This window comes from Arachis stenosperma, chromosome 10 (assembly GCF_014773155.1).
Source record: "Arachis stenosperma cultivar V10309 chromosome 10, arast.V10309.gnm1.PFL2, whole genome shotgun sequence".
NCBI classification, from domain to species: Eukaryota; Viridiplantae; Streptophyta; class Magnoliopsida; order Fabales; family Fabaceae; genus Arachis; species Arachis stenosperma.
In genome coordinates, this window is record NC_080386.1 from 34400483 (window position 1) to 34422106 (window position 21624).

At 38.1% G+C, this 21624-nt stretch overlaps 1 protein-coding gene across 1 annotated transcript; it reads right to left on the bottom strand.

The window, feature by feature from the left end:
* Positions 1-10214: 10214 nt before the first annotated feature.
* Positions 10215-10889, bottom strand: LOC130956974 (uncharacterized). Its single transcript, XM_057883893.1, has 2 exons — positions 10601-10889; positions 10215-10495 (listed from the first exon to the last, which is right to left on the bottom strand). Exons 1-2 carry the CDS (start codon positions 10887-10889, stop codon positions 10215-10217), a joined length of 570 nt encoding a protein of 189 aa, XP_057739876.1.
* Between the last annotated feature and the right edge of the window lie 10735 nt (positions 10890-21624).

The window sequence follows — 21624 nt, forward strand, 5'->3', positions numbered from 1 at the left end:
GCTTAGAACAAAATATTGGCTCAGCAAGTCAATATTATTTCTCAAAGTCTGTCTGGAATGCAAAATGCACCGAGTAGTACTAAGGAAGCTTCATCTGAAGAAGAAGCTTATGATCCTGAGAACCCTTCAATGGAAGAGGTGAATTACATGGGAGAACCCTATGGAAACACCTATAATCCTTCATGGAGAAATCATCCAAATCTCTCATGGAAGGATCAACAGAGACCTCAACAAGGTTTCAACAATAATAATGGTGGAAGAAACAGGTTTAGTAATGGCAAGCCTTTTCCATCATCTTCTCAGCAACAGACAGAGAGTTCTAAGCAGAACCACTCTGACTTAGCAACCATGGTCTCCGATCTAATCAAAACCACTCAAAGTTTCATGACTGAAACAAGGTCCTCCCTTAGGAATTTAGAGGCACAAGTGGGACAGCTGAGAAAGAAAATTATTGAACTCCCTCCTAGTACTCTTCCAAGCAATACAGAAGAAAACCCAAAAGGAGAGTGCAAAGCCATCAACATGGCCGAATTTGGAGAGGAAGGAGAGGCAGTGAACGCCACTGAGGAAGAACTCACTGGACGTCCACTGGCCTCCAAAGAGTTCCCCAATGAGGAACCATGGGAATCTGAGGCTCCCACTGGGACCATAGAGATTCCATTGAATTTACTTCTGCCATTCATGAGCTCTGATGAGTATTCTTCCTCTGAAGAGGATGAGTATGTCACTGAAGAGCAAGTTGCTAAATACCTTGGAGAAATCATGACGCTAAATGACAAGTTATTTGGTAATGGGACTTGGGAGGATGAACCCCCTTTGCTCACCAAAGAACTAGATGACTTGTCTAGGCAGAAATTACCTCAAAAGAGACAAGATCCTGGGGAGTTCTCAATACCTTGTGCCATAGGCACCATGACCTTCAAGAAGGCCTTGTGTGACCTAGGGTCAAGTGAAACCTCATGCCTCTCTCTGTAATGGAGAAGCTAGGGATCTTTGAGGTGCAAGCTGCAAAAATCTCACTAGAGATGGCAGACAACTCAAGAAAACAAGCTTATGGACTTGTAGAGGATGTTCTGGTAAAAGTTGAAGACCATTACATCCCTGCAGATTTCATAGTCCTAGAGACTGGAAAGTGCATGGATGAATCCATCATCCTTGGCAGACCCTTCCTAGCCACAGCAAAGGCTGTGATTGATGTTGATAGAGGAGAATTGATCATTCAAGTGAATGAAGAATCCTTTGTGTTTAAAGCTCAAGGATATCCCTCTGTCACCATGGAGAGGAAGCGTGAAGAGCTTCTCTCAAAACAGAGCCAAACAGAGCCCCCATAGTCAAACTCTAAGTTTGGTGTTGGGAGGCCACAACCAACTTCTAAGTTTGGTGTTGAGCCCCCACATTCAAACTCTAAGTTTGGTGTTGGGAGGTTCCAACATTGCTCTGAGCATCTGTGAGGCTCCATGAGAGCCCTCTGTCCAGCTACTGACATTAAAGAAGCGCTTGTTGGGAGGCAACCCAATGTTATATTTTATCTATCTTCCTTTGTTATTATATGTTTTCTGTAGGTTGATGATCATGAGAAGTCACAAAATCAATTGAAAAAGCAAAAACAGAATGAAAAACAGAAAGAAAAATAGCACACCCTGGAGGAGACTTTGCTGGCGTTTAAATGCCAGTGAAGCTAGCAAATGGGCGTTTAACGCCCAGTCTGGCACCATTCTGGGCGTTTAACGCCAGAAAGGGGCACCAGACTGGCGTTAAACGCCAGAAATGGGCACCAGCCCGGCGTTTAACGCCAGAATTGGCACAAAGAGCAATTTTGCTTGCCACTTGGTGCAGGGATGACTTTTCCTTGACATCTCAGGATCTGTGGACCCCACAGGATCCCCACCTACCCCACCACTCTCTCTCTTCTTCACCCATTCACCAATCACCTCAACACCTCTTCCCCAAAAAAACCCTTCACCTATCAAATCCCATCTTTTCTCTTCACCACTCACATCCATCCTTCATAAAACCCCACCTACCTCACCATTCAAATTCAAACAACTTTCCTACCCAAACCCACCTCCCATAACCGAACCATAACCCTCCCCCACCCCTATATAAACCCATCTTCACTCCTTCATTTTCACACAACCTAAACACTCTTTCTCCCCCTTTTTGGCCGAACAACAAAGCCTCCTCCATCTCCTTCATTTCTTCTTCTTCTACTCTCTTCTTTTTTCATTTGCTCGAGGACGAGCAAACCTTTTAAGTTTGGTGTGGTAAAAGTATTGCTTTTTGTTTTTCCATAACCATTTATGGCATCCAAGGCCGGAGAAACCTCTAGAAAGAGGAAAGGGAAGGCAAAAGCTTCCACCTCTGAGTCATGGGAGATGGAGAGATTCATCTCAAGGGTGCATCAAGACCACTTCTATGAAGTTGTGGCCTTGAAGAAGGTGATCCCCGAGGTCCCTTTCAAACTCAAAAAGAGTGAATATCCGGAGATCCGACATGAGATCCGAAGAAGAGGTTGGGAAGTTCTTACCAACCCCATTCAACAAGTCGGAATCTTAATGGTTCAAGAGTTCTATGCCAATGCATGGGTCACCAAGAACCATGATCAAAGTGTGAACCCAGACCCAAAGAATTGGCTTACTATGGTTCGGGGGAAATACTTGGATTTTAGTCCGGAAAATGTAAGGTTGGCATTCAACTTGCCCATGATGCAAGGAGATGAACATCCTTACACTAGAAGGGTCAACTTTGATCAAAGGTTGGACCAAGTCCTCACAGTCATTTGTGAAGAGGGCGCCCAATGGAAGAGAGATTCAAGAGGAAAGCCGGTTCAATTGAGAAGGCATGACCTCAAGCCCGTGGCTAGAGGATGGTTGGAGTTTATCCAACGCTCAATCATTCCCACTAGCAACCGGTCCGAAGTTACTATAGACCGGGCCATCATGATTCATAGCATCATGATTGGAGAAGAAATAGAAGTTTATGAGGTTATATCCCAAGAACTCTATAAGGTGGCGGACAAGTCCTCTACCTTGGCAAGGTTAGCCTTTCCTCATCTCATTTGTCACCTCTGTTATTCAGTTGGAGTTGACATAGAGGGAGACATCCCCATTGATGAGGACAAGCCCATTACTAAGAAGAGGATGGAGCAAACAAGAGATCCCTCTCATCATCAAATCCCTGAGATGCCTCAAGGGATGCACTTTCCTCCACAAAACTATTGGGAGCAGCTAAACACCTCCCTAGGAGAATTGAGTTCTAACATGGGACAACTAAGGGTGGAGCACCAAGAACATTCCATTCTCCTCCATGAAATTAGAGAAGATCAAAGAATCATGAGAGAGGAAGAACAAGCCGCCATCACTAAGGTGGACCCGTTCTTTAATTTCCTTGTTCTTTAATTTTCTGTTTTTCGAAAATCATGCTTATGTTTATCTATGTTTGTGTCTTGTGATCATTAGTGTCTATGCCTTAAAGCTATGAATGTCCTATGAATCCATCAACATTCTTAAATGAAAAATGTTCTTAATTGAAAAAGAGAAGAATTTCATGAATTTTGAATTTTATAACAGTTTAATTATTTTGATGTGGTGGCAATACTTTTGTTTTCTGAATGTATGCTTAAACAGTGCATATGTATCTTGAATTTGTGATTCATGAATGTTGGCTCTTGAAAGAATAATGAAAAAGGAGACATGTTACTGAGAATCTGAAAAATCATAAAAATGATTCTTGAAGCAAGAAAAAGCAGTGAATACAAAAAAAAAGAGAAAAGAGAAGGAGAAAAAACGAAAAAAGAGGAAGAGAAGAAAACGAAAAAAAAAAGAAGAAAAGAAAAGAAAAAGATAAAGTTGTGATCCAAGGCAAAAAGAGTGTGCTTAAGAACCCTGGACACCTCTAATTGGGGACTCTAGCAAAGCTGAGTCACAATCTGAAAAGGTTCACCCAATTATGTGTCTGTGGCATGTATGTATCCGGTGGTAATACTAGAAGACAGAGTGCTTTGGGCCACGGCCAAGACTCAATAAGTAGCTGTGTTCAAGAATCATCATACTTAACTAGGAGAATCAATGACACTATCTGGATTCTGAGTTCATAAAGAAGCCAATCATTCTGAATTTCAAAGGATAGAGTGAGATGCCAAAACTATTCAGAGGCAAAAAGCTAAAAGCCCCGCTCATCTAATTAATACTGATCTTCATAGATGTTTTTGGAATTCATTGCATATTCTCTTCTTTTTATCTTATTTGATTTTCAGTTGCTTGAGGACAAGCAACAATTTAAGTTTGGTGCTGTGATGAGCGGATAATTTGTACGCTTTTTGCAATTATTTTTAGTATGTTTCTAGTATGTTTTAGTTAGTTTTTAGTATATTTTTATTAGTTTTTAGTTAAAATTCACTTTTCTGGACTTTACTATGAGTTTGTGTGTTTTTCTATGATTTCAGATACTTTCTGGCTGAAATTGAGGGACCTGAGCAAAAATCTGATTCAGAGACTAAAAAGGACTGCGGATGCTGTTGGATTCTGACCTCCCTGCACTCAAAGTGGATTTTCTGGAGCTACAAAAGCCCAATTGGCGCGCTCTCAATGGCTTTGGAAAGTAGACATCCTGGGCTTTCCAGTAATATATGATAGTCCATACTTTGCCCAAGATTTGATGGCTCAAACCGGCGTTCAAAGTCACCATCAGAATTCCCAGCGTTAAACGCCGGAACTGGCACAAGGATGGGAGTTAAACGCCCAAACTGGCATAAAAGCTGGCGTTTAACTCCAAGAAGAGTCTCTACACGAAAATGCTTCAATGCTCAGCCCAAGCACACACCAAGTGGGCCCGAAAGTGGATTTTTATGTCATTTACTCATCTCTGTAAACCCTAGGCTACTAGTTCTCTATAAGTAGGACCTTTTACTATTGTATTTTCATCTTGGTATCTTTTGATCTTTTGATCTTTGGAATCTTTTGATCACTTTAGATCTCTTGATCACGTTTGGAGGCTGGCCTCACGGCCATGCCTAGACCTTGTTCTTATGTATTTTCAACGGTGGAGTTTCTACACACCATAGATTAAGGTGTGGAGCTCTGCTGTACCTCGAGTATTAATGCAATTACTATTGTTCTTCTATTCAATCCTGCTTGTTCTTGTTCTAAGATATCACTTGTTCTTCAACTTGATGAATGTGATGATCCGTGACACTCATCATCATTCTCACCTATGAACGTGTGCCTGACAACCACCTCCGTTCTACCTTAGATTGAGTGGATATCTCTTGGATTCTTTAACCGGAATCTTCGTGGTATAAGCTAGAATTGATGGCGGAATTCAAGAGGATCCGGAAGGTCTAAACCTTGTCTGTGGTATTCTGAGTAGGATTCAATGATTGAATGACTGTGACGAGCTTCAAACTCGCGATTGTGGGGCGTTAGTGACAGACGCAAAAGAATCACTGGATTCTATTCCGACATGATCGAGAACCGACAGCTGGATAGCCGTGCCGTGACAGGGTGCGTTGAACATTTCCACTGAGAGGATGGGAGGTAGCCACTGACAACGGTGAAACCCTTGCATACAGCTTGCCATGGAAAGGAGTAAGAAGGATTGGATGAAGACAGTAGGAAAGCAGAGAGATGAAAGGAACACAGCATCTTCATACGCTTATCTGAAATTCCCACCAATGAATTACATAAGTATCTCTATCTTTATCTTTATGTTTTATTCATCATCCATTACCATTTGAGTTTGCCTGACTAAGATTTACAAGGTGACCATAGCTTGCTTCATACCAACAATCTCTGTGGGATCGACCCTTACTCGCGTAAGGTTTATTACTTGGACGACCCAGTACACTTGCTGGTTAGTTGTGCGAAGTTGTGTTTATGCCATGGTATTGAACACCAAGTTTTTGGATTCATTACCGGGGATTATTTGAGTTGTGAAAAGTATTGATCACAATTTCGTGCACCAATGACCTACCCTCCAGGTCGGTAACTGGCTTTGATGACCTGGCTAGAAAATTTTTAACCATATTCTCTATCCAAAAGGATAAAACAAAGCACTCCTCGAGCTTGCTGGGAGTCAAGCAAGAGGTCGGAAAAACCCTCCGAGACTACATGAAAAGGTTCAACAAGGCATGCTTGGAGATTCAGAATTTGTCCACTGAGGCCATCATCATGGCATTAGTCAACAACCTTAGAGAAGGGCTATTCACTCGGTTCATATCCATGTGGCACCCAATTTCCCTGAACAAAGTCCAAGAAAGGGCAAAAAAATATATCAATATGGAGGAGAATTTCCCACTCAAAAAACCTTTTCCACGACCAAATCTTCCCTATTAAGCTCGAGAAAAGGAAAAAGAGCTTAAGAAGAAGGAAGAACAACACTTAGAAAAGCTCCGATGATACCACAGCTACACTCCCCTTAGAGTCTCTCTAGTGGATGTTTACAAAGAGATATGCCACACAGAGAAGCTTCCACCTCCTTGTCCGATCAAATATAAAAAGGCAGGAAGTCGGATAGAATACTGTGAGTATCATAAACTCTATGTACATTCCACCAATGAATGCTATGAATTAAAGAATGTCATAGAAAAATTGGCCAGAGAAAGCTGATTAGAAAGATACCTAGCTGATAGATCGGGCGACCTGAGGAAGAGAAAAAAGGGAAGAAGATAAAGGACGACAAGAACTTCTACCTCAGACCCCCCTCCAAAACAACACATAGACATGATAAATGGAGAATTTGTTGGAGAAGGAATGACAAAGTCATTACAGAAAAGGCATCTCAACGAGGTATACCAAATCGGGGAGGAGAATAGGCTGCCCGATTTACCTACTGATGAAGCGGTATCTGTCGGTCTAGATTTTATCAACAAAGATTATGTCATAGTATAGTCCTAAACCGACGAATAACCCCTCGATCAAATTTTTAATATGGTTATCATAGATTTAACCCCAATAAAAAGTAACCGAGAGTAATGGTCTCGGGTCGTCCTCAAGAGAATGGGCAAGCATGTGTATCAATATTGGTTAGAATTCCAGGGTTGAAAGGTATATGAGCAAGAATTTAAACTACTAAAGCTTAGCATGAAAGAAACTTAAAGTGTAAGAAACTAAATCAAAGCAATTAAAGCAAGGTATAAGTAAGTGCAATCTAACAAGATGACATATAAATCTACTTCTATTCTAGAACTAAGTAAACAACCAAACTAACTATAACAAGAATCAAGTAATTGGGATTTTTGGGTTTCAAATATGAATTATAAAAAAGATTCTTGGCTAAGGCATAGAAATTGGGATCACCATTTTTGTCTAATAACCATATATTGACAATTATGAGGAACCAAGTCAATCAAGTCTACTTCTACAAGTGAAGTATGTCAAATAGGCTTGATCAACTTCAACTCATAAGTCCTAATCTAACTATCAATTGGCTTAGTAGTAGATTAGTGTCAATGGGTATCAATTTGACCAACAAGGGTTCTTAAATTACCAATTCAATTAGACCCAATGACTCAAGGTCACCCAATTCCCTTAGCCTAGGCCAGGAGTATAGAAAACTACTCCATAATCAAAGGAAACATTTCATCAAACACATGGTAGGCACTAAATAAAGACATATTTAAATTGAAAAATTAACTAGAAATTACAATTACCCATTAACAATTATCAATAGAAAGCAACTCAAGTAACACTATAAACATTAATGCACTAATAGAAATTCAAAATCAATAAAGTTTATAAAATCAGAAGAAAAGGGAAAATAACAAGAAAACACAATTCCAACACAAGATCTAAACAAAATTATGACTAGAGAACTAAGGTTAAGTAATTGAAACTAGAATTAACAAGAACCACATCAGAAATTCAACAAAGAAAGATCAAAACAAACTAAAACCTAGAGAGAAGTAAGAGTTTCTCTCTCTAAGAAACAAGAACCAAAAACTAGATAAAATTATGTGTAGGTTGTGTTTGATTGATTCCCCCATTCTCCCATCACTTCTTGGGTCTTTTCCATTCAGAATCAAGTTGGATTTGGGCCTGGAGTCTCTTAAAAATAACCAGCCACGTTTTCCATTAGTGAGTCACGTGCTGGGTGTCACGCGTGCGCGTTGGCCACGCGTGCGCGTCATAAGAGCTCCACCGGCCATGCGTACTTCAAGCGTGCGTGTCAGCCAATGCTGCACTATGCCACGCATACATGTCATTCACGCGTGCGCGTCGGTACCAACTTTTCCAAAGCTGTATTCTTCATGTTCTTTCCACTTTTGCATACTTCCTTTCCATCTTCTAAGCCATTCTTACCCTATAGATCCTGAACCCACTTAATAAACACATCACGGCATCGAATGGTAATAGAAGAGGATTAAAATTTAGCATTTTTAAGGTTAAATAAGCATGTTTTAAACTATGAAGAACAATTAGGAAGGAATCACAAAAACATGCAATTTATATGAATAAGTGTGAAAAATGTTGATAAAACCCACCAATTCTACACAAGATAAACCCTAAAATTGGGGCTTATCAAAACTCCCCACACTTAAACTAAGCATGTCCTCATGCTAAGAATTAAAAGACCAAAGAACATAGGAGAATGAGAATTATGAAATGCAATTTACCTACATGGATGCAACTAATGCAAATGCTTTTACCCATTTGGTTAAAGTAAATCAATCTCCCAAGAGCATATGTGAACACATAGGGCTAAAAATAGTGTGATGATGAGTAAACTCCACTAATCTAAACTCCAAAATAAAGTATGAGTGAACTTGCAAGATAAAAGCTTGTGAAAGTGGAGAACATGATATCGAGCGTCGAAACCTCACCGAAAGTGTATATGCACTCTCGTCACTCAAGGGTTTGAGGGTTGATTCTCTTGATTCTCATTTAATATTGCTTTCCAAGGCTTGTTCTTCTTCTACCAATCAACATATGTTCAATGCTTAAATACACATATCAAGAGGTCTTTTCAAGGGTTGTAATGGGGTTAGGGTCAATGTAGGGTTGTATTTGATTAAGTGGACTAGAATTTGAATCTTTGATTAACCTAAACTTCCCACCTAACCTAAGACAATTCCTATAACTACAATGTAAAGCCTAACTACCCATTATTTACCCTTTCTTACATACTCATGCATCCTCCTTTTAAGTACAACCCATATGCATTGTCATTACCATTTTACTTTGGGGCCACTTTGTTCCCTTTTATTGCTTTCTTTCTTTTTCTCTCTTTTTTCCTTCATTCATTTTTCATTTTTTTGTTGGGGGTATTTTGTCCCCTTTTTCTTTCTATCTACACAAGACATTAATGCAAATGGTTTATGTAATAAATGCATGGATATGTACCCAAATTCTTTTCAAATTATTTTTTAACAAGACTCATGAGATGTCCAAATCACCCAATTAATGTTCCCAATCCTCAAGATCTTTAAAAATACAAAAAATTCACTTTTACCTCACCTAATGTTCCCAAGCTTTCCTATACTAAAATGATATATACTCCCACTAGCCTAAGCTAATCAAAGATACAAATGAAGTACATTTATTATTTTTCGGTTTAAGGCTAGTAATATGCTAAATTTAAGAACAAAGGGGATTAACATAAGCGCAAAATCCTTCTCCTCCGGGTGCATCCTCAAGAAGATACACCTCCAATTCCTTTGGTGACTTATAACCATGATACTTTTTCACCCTATGGCCGTTCATTTTGAATGTTGCTCCACTTTGAGGGTGGAATAGCTCAACCACTCCGTAGGGCTTCACTTATTTCACTTTAAAAGGGCCATCCTACCTTGAACGGAGCTTTCCGGACATGAACCTAAGTCTTGAATTGTATTGAAGAACCTCATCACCCTCTTGAAAATCCTTCTTTCGGATATAGTGATCATGAAATGCCTTAATCTTCTCCTTATAGATCCTTGCATTCTCATAGGCTTCTATCCTAAGACATTCAAGTTCTTCTTATTACAACTTCCTTGCTATGCCCGCCTTGGTGAAGTCCATGTTGCATTGCTTAACCGCCCAATAGGCCTTATGTTCAATATCAACTGGGAGGTGACACGCCTTCCCACAGACAATCCGAAAGGGGCTCATCCATAACGGAGTCTTATAGGCCGTCCTATATGCCCACAAGGCATCTCATAACCGACAACTCCAATCCTTCCTTTGTGGATTCACCACTTTTTCCAAAATTCTCTTTATCTCTCGGTTGGATACCTCTACTTAGCCGTTAATTTGGGGGTGGTAAGCAGTTGCAACCTTGTGTAGTATCCTATATCGCTTGAGTAATGCTTCTATCTTCTTGTTGCAAAAGTGAGTACCTTGGTCGCTCATGATTGCTCGTGGCGACCCATAACGACATACAATATTGTTTCTAATGAAAGAAACCACAGTATTAGCATCATCAAGGCGGGCGAAAATCGCTTTCACCCACTTTGATACATAATCAACCGCCAATAGAATGTAAAGATATCCACTTGAGTTAGAAAATGCTGTCATAAAGTCTATGCCCCATACATAAAAAATTTCACAAAAAAGCATTGGTTGTTGAGGCATCTCATCTTTTTGGGATGCATTTCCTGACTTCTGACATTAATGACATAACAAACAATATTGGCTTGCATCTTTGAACAATGTCGGCCACCAGAATCCACAATCTAAAACTTTTTTAGCTGTCCGTTGGGGGCAAAAGTGGCCACCACACTCGGATAAATGACAAAATTCAAGAATATATTGGAATTCCGACTCTAGAACACATATACGAATCACTTGATCCGCCCCCCGTTTCCACAAGTGAGGGTCATCCCAAATGTAGTACTTGAAATCACTCCTCAACTTGTCTCTTTGATGTTTTAAAAAATTGAGAGGGAAGACCTTGGCAACCAAGTAATTCGCCATAGGTGCAAACCAAGGAAGGCTATTCGAAATAGCATGCAAACCATCCAAAGGAAACGAATCATCAATCGGAAATTGGTCATATTTATGATTTTCAAGGCGGCTTAGATGGTCCGCAACTAAGTTTTATGACCCACTTCGATCCCTAATTTCAACATCAAATTCTTACAAGAGCAAGATCCAACGAATGAGTCTAGGTTTAGATTCATTCTTTGTCAACAACTACTTTAAGATCGCATGATCCGTATACACCACTATTTTCGTGCCTAGCAAATATGATCTAAATTTGTCTAATGCATGAATAACCGCTAAAAGCTCTTTCTCCGTAGTGATGTAATTGGATTGCGCCGCATCCAATGTCTTAGAAGAATAAGCAACAATGTAAGGGAGTTTACCCTCGCGCTGTGCAAGCGCGGCACCCACAGCATGATTGGAGGCATCACACATAATTTCAAATGGTTGTGTCTAATCGGGTCCTTTTACAATGGGTGCTGTGGTAAGGGAATCCTGTAGCCTTTCAAATGCTTCCATGTAAGCATCATCAAACTCAAACTCCATATCTTTCTATAACAAGCGGGATAGTGGCAAGGCAATCTTGCTAAAATCCTTAATTAAGCACTTGTAAAACCCTGCATGTCCTAGAAAAGAGCGGACCTCCCTCACAGAAGAGGGGTGAGGCATACTAGTAATGACATCAACCTTGGCAGGGTCAACTGAAATGCCTTTATCAAAAACAACGTGTCTTAACACTATACTTTGTCTTAACAATTGCATTTTATAAACAATAATGAATCTCACCGGAGCATAAGGAAGAAAACAGAAACCACTAGATTTAGTCATTATTATTATAATAATAATAACAATAATAATATAGCTATATAAAATGGAGTATTATAATGTTACCAAATCAAATCAAGATATTGCTAAAAATAGATAGCATCACTGATCATCATCCCCCAACATCTCCATCACATGACTTTTTAACAACTCATTTCAAAAAAATTCAACTCTTTTTTTTTCTTAAAGTAAAAAATTCGCTCTTTTTTTTCCATTAAATTTCGTTACCTAAACAGAAGAGAAAAGCGAGTACAGTGCAATGCACAGCAAAGTGAGCTAAGACGCAAAGCTGAGAGAGTAAAGTGCTCACCAGTTTGAACCTTAGCGACAGCATTCCTGAAGAAGCTAGAAACAGAACCGTCGGAGAGTGATTTCTCGGTGTCATGAAGACGATGTAAGGCCCGATTTTGCCGATGACTGGTGGCAGCGTAGATTCTGCATTGATAGGAGGCATTGCGGCGATAAAGAGATTAGAATCACAGCGGGCTTTTGAGAAAGAGAAAAAGAAAAGAAAAGAAAAGAAAAAAAAGAGACAGAGCTAAAGACGAAGATAAAGAAAGAGGGAATGAGGAGTGGAGAGTGTAGTGAGAGAGAGAGTGAGAGAGAGAGAGAGTTGTGTGTTCACACTTTTCACACAAACTAAGTTGGGGGAATGGGGATGGGGGTTTGGTTGGATGTTTGATCTTTTTCTTCTCTTTCTATGTACTTTTCCACCTCATTCTTTTCTTCCCAATAACTCTTCCTTTTTCACTGCTAATTATTTAATTATTTTGTTAATTAAACCTTTAATTCACTTCTCCATTCCTAATTTCTAATGATTTTCATTCTCATTAAGACATTAACCTCTCCCAGGCCTCATAAAGTGTTTCACCATCTTGCTGTCTGAAAGTTTGTACCTCAGCTCTTAGTTTGTTGACTCTCTACGGAGGGTAGATTCTTGCTAGAAATTTGTTCACAACATCATCCCATGTAGTCAAGCTCTCCTTGGGAAATGCTTCCAACCACTTTGCTACCTTATCTCTGAGTGAGAAAGGGAACAAAAGTAGCTTGTAGGTGTCAGGGTGTACACCATTGGACTTCACAGTGTCACAAATCCTCAAGAATGTAGTGAGATGTTGGTTTGGGTCCTCTTGGGCACCTCCTCCATATGAACAATTATTCTGGACAAGTGTGACGAGTTGAGGTTTCAACTCAAAGTTGTTAGCATGGATTGTTGGCTTCAGAATGCTGCTGCCACAGTTTCCTGGATTTGGATTGATGTAGGAGCCTAAGACTCTCCTCTCTTGCCCAACATGATTGCCAGCATCCTCTCCAACATTGTTATGCACCTCTTCCTCCATATTAGTTCTCAGATCTTCCTCCACTACTTCCTCTCCAACTATTCCTTTGCCTCTTGCTTCCCTCCTTAATCTAAGGAATGTCCTCTTAGATTCACTATCGAAGGAGGATGAAGTTTCTCCCCTTCTACCTGTCATACATTCAACAAACAGCAAGTAGAGGACAAGTGAAGGAATCACTCTAGTTAAGATTAGTGGTTAGGTTGGTTGATGCAATTAATCAAACAGTTAGAAGAATGGGAATATGAACAATGAATAACTGAAATGATCAAATTAAAAATAAAACAGAATGGAAAAGAAGAAAGTTAAAAGAAGAATAATAAGGTAATTAAAATGCTTAATCTAGCTCTCCAATCAATTTAATCATTGTCAACTTTAAACCAATCCCCGGCAACGGCGCCAAAAAACTTGATGACCGGATTTTACTCCCCATAAAAAAAATAATGAATCCGTTCTTTTGGCAAGTGCACCAAAATTATCGTCAAGTAATAACCCACAATGGAGTGGGATCGTATCCACAGATATTGGTAGATTTGAGAAATTTTAATCAATTGGTGAATTAGTCAAGCTAAACAGAATAGATTGTGATTGCAGAATTATAAATGGGCAGAAACATAAATGGCTCAAAGGTAAATAAAAGCAATAAAGTGCAGAAGAAGAAATGGCAATAATGTAAAGTGCAGAAACATAAATGACTTAATTGTAAATGGGAAGGGGGATTTGCAGAATGTAAAGAAAGCTATAAAGAATGCGGAAGATAAGAATAGGGGAATTCACTGAAATCAGGAGATGTTGTCTCTTTTGGATTAAATCCAGCTCATATCCTCTTCAATCATGCAACTCGTTGACCTCTTGGCAATCATGATTGATTGAGCCCCAATCCCTTGGTGACTCAATCTCTCAGATCTTGATCAATAGCCAATTCTTTGGTCTAATTGCTCATGAAGAGAGATATGCTTGGTCCCTGATTATACCACACATCATCATAGGTCCAAGTAGAGGGAGGATTATATGTCACCATATCCAAACACCAAAACCCAGGTCCTACTCAAGTGTGAGAAGGGATTTCTAGCATGGTTTCGTGTTTCCTTTTCCAAGGTCCCCTTGAAACCCATTTTGTATTCAATCTCTTTTCCAAGATAATTGAACACTAGTCATTAAAACGAAATTCCTTCTGGCAAATCAAAGAGAAGATGAAGAGAAGAAGAAATTAACTATCATTAATCCATCAAGTACAACAGAGCTCCCTCTCTCAATGAGAGGGAATTTAGCTACTCATAGCTCAGAGAAAAGTACCAGAGATGGAAGAGATGATAAAGTGAAAAAAGTAAATCTAACTAAAAACTCCACTCCCCAACTTAGCTTCCTAACTGCTTAACCCCTTTCTCAGTACTTTTAGGGATTATTTATACTATTCCTAGCACTAGAAATAAAGAAAATACAAAAGTGAAAAGGAAAATATAACTTGGAGGGAAAAGAAACTCAATAAACGTGATCTCCCAGCTGGCGTGTGATTGGCGCTTCAGTGGCGTGCCACGCCCAGCTCTAAATCTGGCTTGGCGTGCCACACCCAACTCTTCAAGTGGCATGCCCCACCTTCATTTGCATCCCTGGCGTGCCACGCCTTCAAGCCCAAGTGGCACGCCCAGGGTTCTTTAAGCACATGTGTAGCATGGCGTGCCACGCCTTCGACCTCAAGTGGCATGCCTAAGCCTTTTTAAAACCTTAGATAGCCTGATTTGCCACGCCTTTGACCTCAAGTGGCACGCCTAGGCCTTCTCCTTCTTCTTCTTGCTTCTGGAAAGTTGAACTAGCATGGCATGCCCAAGGTCTGGCGTGCCACGCCCATTATGTGTGCTTGGTCCTTTTCTTTGGAAAATTGAACTAGCGTGGCACGCCCAGGGTCTGGCGTGCCACGCCCATTTGTGTGCTTGGTTCCTTCGCTAGCGTGCCACGCCCAAGACTCAAGTGGCACACCCAGGCCTTCTTCTTGTTGATTGGTGATGATGGCGTGCCATGCCTGAGACTTAAGTGGCACGGCTAAGTGAGAAATGGTGGCTGGTGTGCCACGCCTTTGACACCAAGTGGCACGCCCATACAGTTGGCCTCCCATCTCCCTCTCTGGAAAATATAACTGGCAAGCCACGCCCAGCATCTTGCCTTGGTCCAATAACTGGCGTGCCACGCCTTGTCCTTCAAGTGGCACGCCTAAGTGAAATTCTAGAGCTGGCGTGCCACACCTTCGATACCAAGTGGCACGCCCGGCTTTGCTTTAGCTTCCTTGAGTGTTGGCGTGCCACGTCTGGATGCTCAAGTGGCACGCCAAATGATTGGGCCTTTGTCTTCGTCTCTGGAAATTTGTACTAGCGTGCCACGCCTTGATGCTCAAGTGGCACGCCCCTTTTGTGTGGCTCTTTTAAGCTTGGCGTGCCACGCCTGGCTCTTTAAGTGGCACGCCCAAGTGACTTTTGAAGCTGGCGTGCCACGCCTTCGATACCAAGTGGCACGCCCAGGTGATGATCCCTTCTGGAGTGATGAACTGGCGTGCCACGCTCCATGGCTCAAGTGCCACGCCCAGCCTAGCGTGCCATGCCCCTTTACTGGCCTTCATTATTGCTCTCTGGAAAACTACACTGGCATGCCATGCCCAGCTCCTGGCGTGCCACGCCCATGTAATTGCTTGAGAGTCCCCTCTGGACTTCAACACCAGCATGCCACGCCCAGCTTCTGGCGCACCACGCCCATACAATTTTGTGGCGTTTATTCCAAGTCGCACGCCAGTTTCACACGCCCAGCTTGTTTTGTTGTTTTTCTTCCCTTTTTGTTGCTCTGTTTCACCTGAAATTCAGCACAACCCCATTTCAAAGTAATGTACCATAATATTCATCAATTAACTCATAAATTGCAATGATTAAATGAGATTATGCTCTTTTATGGTCCTTTTTAGACAAGAAAAAAGGGTAGATGATGCAAGTCATCACACCTCAACTGCTTTTCCTGTTCGACCCTTCTCTGGGTACACCTTCCCTTTTATAACCTTCTACGTAATGGCCGTGTTCAGCTCTTGGCCCATGGAAATTATAATTTTTTGAAGGTTTAATTACTCTATTGGTCCCTGTAGTTTCGCGAAATTTTCAATTAAGTCCCTATACTTTTTTTCCTTTTAGTTGGGTCCTTGTACCAAATTTTTTTTTTCAATTGAGTCCCTACACTTTTTTTCCTTTTATTTGAGTCGCTATACCATTTTTTTTAGTTCGGTCCCTATACAATTAAGCCAATTACTAACAAGAAGGACCTGATTGAAAAAGAAATTTGGTGCAGGGACCCAATTAAAAAGAAAAAAAGTATAGGGACCTAACTGAAATTTTTGCGAAACTATAGGGACCAACAGATTAATTAAACCTTTTTTGAATAGTTAGTGGCATTATTTTACACCCACCTTTTATTAGTCACATTGGAAGGAGGAACCCTAGTGCGTGTCGAGACCCCTTATGGTTTGCCATCAACTGTGATCACTGTACGCATCTGTTAATTCACTGGAATGGTGGCGAGCTGCTAATTCTTTCCTCTGATTAATTTCTGCTTTAATCGAGCTTGCCTTAATTCCTCTTGGTTCACTATTTCCTTACTTTTTTTGTAAGAATCAAATGCTTTTACAGCAGAGGCATCGAAAAGAGCACTGCACTGTAGACATACGGTAACATTTCTTTCTTCCTCTCTTTGTCTCAGTAAGAAATCAAGCAAATCTTCTCTAGTTTTGGGATAGATCGGCCTTTCAACTTCAAACATGTCAATCTCAAATTGACTTTTATAGTTGACTATGTCGACAGCAGCATATTAATCGAAAATGTCATTTTCTTGGTATCAGCAAAGTTTGAGGGTACTTAGAACGGATCGGAATCCACCTTTGTTTACGGTTTCTCAGGGAATTGAGTCGAACATCCTCAATTTCCTTTTCCATCAAATTCCAGAAATGCACAAAATTATTAGTATAATATCTGGGAGTTTGATGAAATTTAAAAAATTTTTTATTTTTAATTTCAGACACGGAAGGCATTCGTTTTCCTTCGGGAAAAACAAGTTGCTTATCTTTTAATAACATGTCGAATATCTGTTCTGCCTTAGTCAGGTCAAAAGAATAACTTCTTTTTCCTGAAAAAAGGAATTTATTTTTGGCTAGATTGAAGAATCGACACACATAAGCGAACCCGTCTTTTAATTCAGCTGCAAACGCAGTTTCATTATTCGATTCTTCTTCAGTTAGACATTCTAGAAAAACAACTTTTTATTGAAAAAGAATTTTTTTCTTACTCGACTCAAATTCCTCTTTTTCTTTATTTAGCTTCTCAATTTGCTGAACCTTGTCAGCTAATTGAGCCAAATCAAGGAACTGCTGATTAACTAGTTTCTTTTGAATAAAATAATCGAGACCATTAATAGTCATTTTGACGTTTTCTGGTTCAGGAATCAGAGTGAAATATTTATTCCTCATATTCTTGAAACGTATTAAATAGTCATCAACTGACTTCGACTTTTCTCTCTTAATAGTGAATAAATAAGATAAAGTAACTTTTAACTCTGCTTTAAATAATTGATCATGAAAACCTTTTTCTAATTGTACCCAACCATATATCAAGTTAGGCTATAAATTGAAGAACCAAGTAAAAGCATTTGTTGTTAAAGATGAAGGAAAGTATCTCATTTTCAAATACTCGTTATTAGCTAACTCTCCTATTTCAACAATATAGCGAGCAATATACTTAACAGTTGATTTTTCACTCTCTCCTGAAAACTTTGTAAGAGATTTTGGGGCTTTTACGCCCCTTGGCAATTCAGCTTGTAATACATAATCAAGAAAAGGAGGTATAAAATAGGGCTGATTAGTTACACCTATGTTAAGGTCGACTTTATTCAATATTTGTTTGACAGCCTGAGTAATATTTTGCCCATAAACTTGAGTAGCATTGTTAGCTCTGGCTTCATATAATACCCTATTAAGATCTTCCTCCCGATTCAATATCATTGAAGGGTTGTTTACATGGGCACCTATAGGGATATTATGAGGTCGATTAAAGTTCCCTACAAGATCGTCAACACATCGAGCTACCTGTTCTATTCTTGCAGTGTTGTTTTTCAAAATGGTATCTAAAATTCTAGTTATCTATTGTGTAATCATATTGATTAAGTCATGATGATTATCCTCTCTTTGCTATCGAAATACAGCCAAGACTCGACTGTGTTTGAAGGATTAAAGCTTACAAGAATTTGTCTCGACATTTCGAGGAAGACAGATTCTCTCCTAACTGTGGTTGTCGAACCCCTAGACTGAGTTGACATTTTCCTGGGTATCGGTATTATGTGTGGAATGGTATTTGGTATCACCACAATAGTTTGATATTGCATGGGTGCCGATCCCAAGTACAGAGGGTTATTCATGAGATGCTGATAAGCATTGTAATTGAAAATATTAAGATTATATCCTCCCCACGTAGGATACCCAAGAGGAGGCATGAGATTATATAATGGATTAGTCCTCACATTATCACTCTCAGAATTCACTGTCACCTCCTCAAACGGTGGCGAATAATTCACTGGAAGCCAATAAAGAGGGCATGTAGTGGTGGTTGTAGTAGAAGGTTGCTTTCTTATAATATGACTGGGGTACTATGTCAACCACCACTTACTATCATAGAAGTAACTTCGACTCCTGTAGTTCTCATATTAGGCTCGCCAGCCCATTTAGAGGCGTTATCAGGCATACTTACAATCTTACCACTTTGTAATTGTATGTAAAGTCACAAGGCACTAATCTTACCCAGTGTCTTACTGGGCATGGCAATTTGTTTCACTCATTTTTCGTCAATTTTGACAGGTAGTTTCGAAATGAACTTGTATCAAAATCTCATTCGAAGAGCAAATACGAATCTTCTCTCAAAAAGGTGAACTCGACCCAAAATTTACTTAATCAGTGCCATTATTGATTTAATCAATTGTAACACTTCAATAGATGGATTTAACACAAACCAAAAATTTGAAAATAATATGAAATAAATGAAAAGGTCATGAGCAATAGGTGAAATTAACAATAAAATTAAAAATAATGAAAAGTACAAAGAGAATAAAAAAACGAAAATGATAAAAAAATTAAAATAAAAGATACGCTAAAAAATAATGGAAAAGGAAATAAGAAAAAAATAAAAAGAAAATAAAAAATAAGAGAAAAGTGATGACATTCAACACTCACATACACAAGCACTCCATTCTTCCATGCGTCAGTGTAACTGAAAATTTTCGTAGAGTTTTACTGTGGTTTAGAGTGGATTGTAATGCATGCTTGTGTTAATTTCAATATTCTTATTTATAGAGAAAAAAACCCTTCGCAGTTATTCTTTTTTTTTTTCTCATTTTTTCTTCAACTTGATTCCCAAAATTTGTACAATGTTCCCCACTTGCAGCCTGAGAGTCAAGTAAAAATCTTGGTATTCAAGTCAAAATAATCGCTAGTCAATCTTTTTTTTCGCATTGTCTATTTTTGACTTCGACTCTCCTTAACTTTCACGCCCCTTACAGTTGACCTAGTTTGCAGTTGAGATTTATTCTAGTCGTGGAACCCATTTTACTACCAACATTGACTATGAAATATTTTTCATTTAGAATGAGAAATAATTAAGACAATTTGATTCTATGTCATTTGAAAATTAAATGGTAAATTATTTTCTGTGGTATATTATTACACAATAGATTTAATGATTCACATATTTAACATATAAAATAAATCTTTTATTTTTAAAATAAGTAATTTTATAACAGACAATTACGACCTAAGCTCATTAATAGTTAAATTCCATTAAAGTCTTATCTATACATAATTACAAATAGCTAGATGCGAACATTCAGAATATAACCAATAACCATAATCTCTCTAAAAGAAAAAAAAATATGTCCAAGTTAGACAACACATTTGACATCAAAGATACCACCAAATACACACGAGTATCTTAATTGGATACTAAGCTTTCCAATTTTATAATCTAATAGTTATCGATAAATATAGGTTAGAAGGATCATAAAAAAGAGTAAAAATAAATTAGATAACTTGTCAAAACTTTAAAGCTAGCATATATTCGCCTTGATTTAGCTATGGATTGGTCTATTACAAATAGATCATATCCAAATTTATAAATTAGTTAGATTAGTTTGTGAGATTTTCTTGAGGTTATTAAGATTTAAATGAATATATATATTAAAAAATATATTAAATTTTTAAAATTTGTTATGCTTTATTATGAATATTTTTATATATTTTAAAATTAAAAAAAGTTAGATATTGTTGTAAGCATTGAATTTGGTGCATGTATTACATCTAAATAATTTTTTTATAAAAAAATAATTTTATCATATCAGACCTAAGTCAAATTTAAAAAAAATTATTTTTAGCAAAAACTGTAAGGTCTTTTGAACAAATTTTAGACCTAAGTCAAACTTAATAATATGTCATCAAAATTAATATTATATCAGGTTTAGTATTTAAAAAATAACCTATAATAATAGATTGCAGGCTAAATTTAAATCAGTTAGCTATATTGCAGAATTAACCTGTTAAAAATAAAGTTTGAGTCATCTTGACTAATTTTTATTTCTAATTATGGATATACTAAAGCTAAAAAAATATTAAATAAACTATCATTTATTTGGTCATTTCAAAATATTCAATTTTGATAAAATAAAGTCTGAAAAAACAATGTTTTAATCTTATAAAAATGATTTAATTTGATAAATACCTACACCTACAGTAGTCATATAGGTAGATAATTTCATGCGATTCATTCATATAGAACCCTTCACTAATTTAAGTATATCAGTGTCATTCAAATACAACGTATTCTTAGAATAAATTATTCCTGTTCTGATATTAAATTTATAATTAGTATAAATATAATAAAATAACCATATCAAGAGACTCATATCATTTCGAATTCAAAGTGATAGTCATCACCATATTGACCATATATCAACTGAATGCTTTAGCTTTCAGCAACTTGATTCTTTTTTATTTTTTATTTTTTTAAAGAATACTATTACTACTATAATCTTACAGGAATTATTTAATAAGTATCGTATTCTTTACGACTTTTAAAATTTTAATGCACTCCGTACATTAGAATTTACAAGTATAAAAAGGTTTATATATATATGTTTGCTTGATATTATTTTGTTTTAATTTTCACTTTTTAGTATTATTAATTTTTAGAATTCTGTGAAAGAAAAAATAAAACTAAAAAATTGTAGAAAACAATTTTTGTATTATAACTTTTCAGAAAATTTTGAAAACAATGACATTGAAACTAATAATCTTATCTTAGATGCGTGTCCTGACTGCATCATATGCAGAGACGGGACTTGCAGGTTCAAACTTCAGAGTACTTATTTTGGAGTGGCGGTAATAAATCCCATTCATATAGATCATCTAATGTTATAGTGGAAAAAATAATTTAATAATACTCTTTGCTTTTTTTTTGTCATGACTCTTTGCTTTTTTTGAATGGCTTGTAATGGACTCTTTT

What these genes read in the sequence shown, in the direction of transcription:
- LOC130956974 (XM_057883893.1), bottom strand. Translation starts at nt 10,889, where the DNA reads ATGGCGAATTACTTGGTTGCCAAGGTCTTCCCTCTCAATTTTTTAAAA. An exon ending in CAAAGATGCAAGCCAATATT is followed by an intron (nt 10,496 to 10,600) that starts GTTTGTTATGTC and finishes TATGGGGCATAG; the next exon opens with ACTTTATGACAGCATTTTCT.